This window comes from Cynocephalus volans, chromosome 4, assembly GCF_027409185.1.
Source record: "Cynocephalus volans isolate mCynVol1 chromosome 4, mCynVol1.pri, whole genome shotgun sequence".
In the NCBI taxonomy this organism is placed as follows: domain Eukaryota; kingdom Metazoa; phylum Chordata; class Mammalia; order Dermoptera; family Cynocephalidae; genus Cynocephalus; species Cynocephalus volans.
This window is the reverse complement of record NC_084463.1, coordinates 22073140-22079139: the sequence shown is the minus strand read 5'-3', so window position 1 is coordinate 22079139 and position 6000 is coordinate 22073140. Positions and strand designations below refer to the sequence as shown.

The 6000-nt window shown below is 38.6% G+C and overlaps 1 protein-coding gene across 2 annotated transcripts in view; it reads right to left on the bottom strand.

Moving 5' to 3' along the window:
- Positions 1 to 1551: 1551 nt before the first annotated feature.
- SIAE (sialic acid acetylesterase) overlaps positions 1552 to 6000 on the bottom strand; it is a 35494-nt gene continuing 31045 nt past the window's right edge. For both annotated transcript variants that reach the window (XM_063093802.1, XM_063093803.1), the window contains 3 exons: positions 5347 to 5504; positions 4225 to 4420; positions 1552 to 2827 (listed from right to left, as the gene is read on the bottom strand). In XM_063093802.1, the coding sequence (XP_062949872.1) occupies positions 2576 to 2827; positions 4225 to 4420; positions 5347 to 5504 (606 nt within the window). In that variant the 3' untranslated portion in view covers positions 1552 to 2575. The remainder of the gene's footprint in view (positions 2828 to 4224; positions 4421 to 5346; positions 5505 to 6000) is intronic.

The window sequence follows — 6000 nt, the reverse complement described above, 5'->3', positions numbered from 1 at the left end:
TAAAACACATATTAAAAAAGAGCTTCATTTTAGTAAGACATTAAAATTTTTTTCAATAAATTAGTGTAAGTTTCCTACAACTGTTTTTTAGACTTACAAATCTCAACTCATTAGTTGTTCATAAACTTATGGAGTCAAGACCTACTTTTAAAATTAAACAATAAGAACATGTTGGAATGTATCACATGGAGAAAAGGTTGAGACTTTGGTTTCAACTATAGTGTGTATATAGGTATTTATATAAATATTACACATGCATACACATGGAAATAAATAATGGAAATATTTTTACAATGGATCATGATTTTTTATTGAAAAATGATGTCCTAATATACTTAAAATGTCTTTTTATCCAATTCTTAAGGATTTTTTTTTAATTTGACAATATCCCATGTCAATAAGGGTAAGGGAAAAAAGGGATTATACCTTGGTGGGAATGTCAGATGTTTAATCCTTTGGGAGGATTAAGCTGTAGGTATCAAGATTTTAAATATATATTTACCCTTTAACCTGTTATTCCACATTAAGGACCCTAAGAAAATAATTGGTTAAGTGTGTGTGGTAGGATGTTTGCATGTAACACTCATCACAGTATTGGTTTAATACTGGAAATCTGTGAAATACCTGTATGTCCATTAATAGGAAATGGTTAAAGTATGGGGCTTCCACAAACTAAAAAACTTAAAATCTATATTGTATTTACATAGGAAAATTGTTTTAGTAGAATAACTCAAAAACACAGATTACAAAGTAATATATAGTGTATAAAAGTATGTAACCCAAACAAATCAAATGAATGTTCACCAAAATAGTGTTTCTTTCTGAATGATAAATTTGGGTGTGATTTTTACTTATACTTTTCTTTAGTGTCCAAATTTTCTACAGTGATTATAAAGTTTCATTTTCAAACAGTAAAAAGTTCCTTTCATTTGGGGAAATACACTGAATTCCCACAGAATGTTTTAAATTATTCAAACACTAAATATAAATTAATTTGCATAAGACTTCATTAATATACCCACTACCTAAGCCAATTTTTTTATACTGTGTACCAGGTTACTGGGGTGAAAGGAATCTGGGCTTAGAGTTCTTGGCTACCTTTACTGCCTCCAAGTTGGAACAGTCCAGGGCTACATGTGTATTGGGGGTTGGGGGTGGACAGATAGATTTACTTTTTCTGTCGATTCTCTCTGTACTAGATTCATAGTTCCCGTGGGGCCAGATACGTAAGAGGTCAAAGTATGGGTGTTAGGAGTTAACTGTGTGCTAGGAAGTCCTCAAACCAAAGTTCCTTGTAGAGTGCACAGGATTTGGGGAATTTTTGGTTTTTTTAACTGAATAAAATCCTGGCTATTCCTGCTATTTAGAATGCAACCTCTTTGAAGACAGATGTGGAGAGAGTGATGCTTATTACTTTACTTCACATTTTTTACATTAAGGACATGAAAGCTATCCATAGATAACATTCTTACTCCTTTCTCATGGTTCAGGGACAACTTACAAGCTCAATTCTAACCCAATTTTGACTGGGTATAAATTTATACACATCACTAATGATTATACTTTTATTTCCAACTTCTAATAGATAATACAATTTTCAAGTGCCATTAGCTGTTTTTAATCAACCAATAAACAGCATTAAAACACACAAAAGCCCCCTTTCACATTTGTCTCGTCTGCATTATTTTTCTGTATGTTTACCATGTGGCTTTACTTTCAGCCTTACTTTTTTCTTCCATCTGGATTATCCTTAAACCTTTTACTGTTAAAGAGCCGGAGATTTATATTTAACTCCAACAACCCGTTTGCCTCTGTTGACTCTTTCATGTTTTCTAAGCCTGCAATGCCCCAGCCCCTCCTCCTAACAGGCAGCCTGAGTGCCGTCACTGGGCCACCACTTGGCCTTTCTTTTCTTTCTTAAGGCAGTCCCTTAGCATCTCCCAAAATGTCTGCACATGCTCTGGTTTGTTTGTTTTAAACATTCACATCATCATTATTTAATATAAAGGAAAAGAACTGTTTGGGGCTGAAAAAGAATCAAATAGGTCTATCTTCAATTATTTCAAAGACTGTCATGTAGTAGTAAACCTTCATGGGAGAAAGATTTCAGTTCCATATAGGTAAAACTTGGAATATTAGAATGGAAACTTCATACAGAGATTTGATAACCATTTCTCATATTTATGAAGAACACATAAACACTAGATGGCCTATGTGGCCTTTAAAATCTCTTCCAACCCTGACATTCCATAATTCTGGATGAAAAGGAGCAAAAGTGTTTGACATTTCACTCCCAATAATGTGAAAGAAGTGAATGACATTGAGGTCCAATTTGTAGTTCAGAATTAGTCTACAGATTCTTACACTGACTAAGCAACAAAAGGCAAGCATTTCAAATTGCCTACCAGCCCTGGATCATGTCAGAATATGGAAAGTCATGTTGCTAGCTGGGAGATATTAAATGAGGCTTTCTATTAATTTTCTTTAAAAGCAACAGGTGTCATCGTTTAAATTCCCAAATGCCAAAATCTAAAGGACCCACCCTCATATCTAAGATCTGATTGTATTGCACCTGTCACTTGGCAACGTTGCTCTGATGTCCAGGAACCTGGTCTGTAATGAAAGCAATGAAGGGAGGAGCAGGCAGGATACTGCTGGGGTAGTACAGGGGACATTGCTTATATTCACAAGGCCATGTGGTCCAGGCATAGCGAAGAGCAACCACAGTCTCATGACAAGAATCGATATTCAGTGTCAGGGTCTGGGTGGAGAAAGTGTCCATGGGAGCTGGAAGCCATTTGCAATGATGGTCACTGCAACATGAAATCTAATAAGAGAGTCATAAAATAGGAATGGTCAGGTCAGAAGGGTGTTCCAAGAAACTGGGAACTGCTCTTTCAGATAGTCTAGAAGGAAGGGGAGGAGCCACACTTAGCCAAGGACCCATTTCCTAAATAACCAGAACAAACCTGAGTTCAGGCTGGGTCTGGGCAACACAGCCACAGATTGATAATAAATGTTCATGTGATTAAATAACTAATTAATAAATAAAACATTAACTTACTGAGGGAGACAAGGAAGCACAATCATATAACACATTTAAGGAAGGCTCCCCTGAGCATTCTTCCTGTGATCCCTCCCGTCAAATGGCAAAGCAGACAGGAATTTGAGTGAGCAAAGCAGCCTAGCAGCATACTCTCTGGCACTCCCAAAGGAGCTGCAGAATGAAGGAGGGGCACAAAGGAACTTTAGATACTAAGCCTTTCTCAAGCTAGAAAGCAATCCAGAAAAGGGAACATAAACTACCCAGTATCCAAAGCTTAAATTCTGTTCTGACTCGACTATCTTTCATTCCGGGACCAGATGATAGGCAGACTAAAGTGGAGAACTCAATGCAGTGACTCCTCGGGAGTCTGTAAATTCACCTAAAACTCAGCATGGAATGAAGCTAAGTGGGATAAATGCTAAGCAAGCATCTGAGGCAGGTGGATACTGCAGTTAGGATTCTGGTGAAGCAGCAGCCCTAGATAAACTGCTGTGTAATTAAAGTTTGTCTTTAATATTCTTTCATCTCCTCCAATGTCCTCTTTTCACATACCACCCTCCCAGCCTAACAGTCTCATGATTCCCAAAGACACTCATTTAAATGTCCCATCTAGGAATGCCTCCACCCCACCCACCAACTATCAACTCTAGAAGACTCCTAAATAATGTCTTTAATCAATAGTCCCAATTCCACAGCAGAATGATTGTTGCTAGGTATTAGAAGAAGAAAGTAGTCTTACTTAATTCACACCAAGTTACAAATCACCAAGCTTAGGTCTCTCAAAGGAGACGCTAAACTCAAAGAATGTCACAATTTAGGAGAGTGTAACAAAAAAGACACCCAAGGACGAGAGAAATATTCTGGAGCAAGGATCTTTCAATAGGTAACCTACAAATAATGCTGTAGGCCCTTCACTAAGCAAAGATGGTTCCTCTGGGAGGGAAAATACAAAAGGAATATTTTAATATGGACTCTTTTCCCTTCTTGATTGTCCTGTCTATCAAAATTGACTCTAAGTTAATGAATTAATAGCTCCTTATATGCCCCTCTGATATAAGCTCAGACCCTGACCAGTCAGACCTGCCTCATTGTAATGTCATAATGAAAGAGATGGGCCTCAGTGTAGGGGAAATCCTGACTCCAAACACTGGATGAACTGTTTTTTCTGCTATTCTCACCTCGAATATCTTGTTGTCCTGCCTCTGCACCTGGATTTGCTGGTAATATGTGAGGTTGAGCAGGCCCTTGTGAGCCAAGAGTTCTATCTTCTCAGGCAGTGGTCCTTGAAAGGTCAATTTCTTCTCACCGTAAGCCACAGCACGGGCCCCCAAGTGCAGCCGATAGGCCACAGTCTGTTTATCTCGTGGGTGGATGCTACAGGATAAAGAACAAACAGAGAACTTTGGGTTTGAGCTCAACAATAACCAAAATTTTTTCAAAAGATTATACAAAACACCCCTTAAGAAGGTAAGGATAAAGTTGACTGAACTCAGTGAGTCAGCTTAAGAGAAATGGTGAATGGTAACTGTAGAGAGGGCTCTGGGCCTTATATGGGTTGGAAACCTAGGAACAATAGATGACTTTAGAAGAGAGAGAGGGAGGAGAAAAGGCATTGGAATTAACCTAGGAGAGCTAACTCATAAGACTATTCCTGACTACTAAAAGTCATGTGTATCATCTGAATCAGTGGTTCATTATTTAGTCCCCTCCAGTTTTTATCTATTCATTCAATAAATTTTATCAAGTTCCTAATAAAATCCAGATGTGTTGGACACTATTTCAGGTTTTAAATCCCCTCATATCCTATAGCTCGTGTGTGGTATTCATTGGGGCTATTCACAGATATTCCATTACTCCTCCAAATCCATGCTAGAATTCCACTTCCTGCTCTCACAGAAGCTAACCATGGCCATATGATTTGGTTTGGCCAATGCAATGTAAGCAGAAATGACTTGTGTTGCTTCTAGACAGATGCATTTAATTGCCATTATAAGACTTTAAGGTGACTGGAAGCACAGATCAGTTTGGAGCCTCTGTTGCTTTGGGCCTGTGAATGATTACAATGAGCAAAATCTCTTTTGACCTTCTTTGGACATGTAGTATAAACAAGAAATAAATTTTTGTTGCATCAAGGAACTGAGACATTGAGTAGTTTTTGTTACTGCAGCACATCCCAGCATAAATGATTGATATATAGTGCTTCTAAGCTCCAATCTGCCCTCTCTCAAGTGAATATCGGAGTGAAGAACTATAGACAAAGAACATACACTGTTCATGCAAAGCCCAAGAAGCAACCATACCTGCCAAAAGGCGAGTCCCTATCACACAGATCCATAGCAACAGCCATGAAAGTATTGGGCATCTTTTGGTTGGGGACATAGCCAAAGTCTGCTGTTTGATGCCAACGGATCTGGGGAAATCCATCATCTGATGTGTTGGTAGACTTTTCTGAAGATATCTAGAAAGTACAGACATTGTTTTTATTTCATCAGAATCCTACACTGGAGTCTTTTTCACTGGCAGACTCTGCTGCTGCTTCACTCACTTATTCAGATGTTCATTCAACAAGTATTTACTGAGCTTCTTACTGTTGTAGCAGTGTCCTTCCAAAGATGGAAGCAACAATCCCTCTCATCCATGTGCACTTTTACAGTGCTACTCTGCCACACCTCTCATCCAGAGGTGGAGTCTATTTCTCCTGCCATTGAATCTGGGCTATCCCTGTGATTTGCTCTGACGAACAGAATGTAGCAGAAGTGATGCTATGCAGTTTGAGTCTGCCTTAAGAGGCCCTGCCTTCCGATTTCATTCTCTTGGAACCTTAAGCTGGCCATGTAGAAAAAAAGTCCAACTATCCTGCTGGAAAGATTACACAAAGAGACAGGCCTTGGAAATTGAAAGGTCATGAAGGGAAAGAGGAGCTAGTACTCCAGCAATCCCAGCTTAGGGACCAG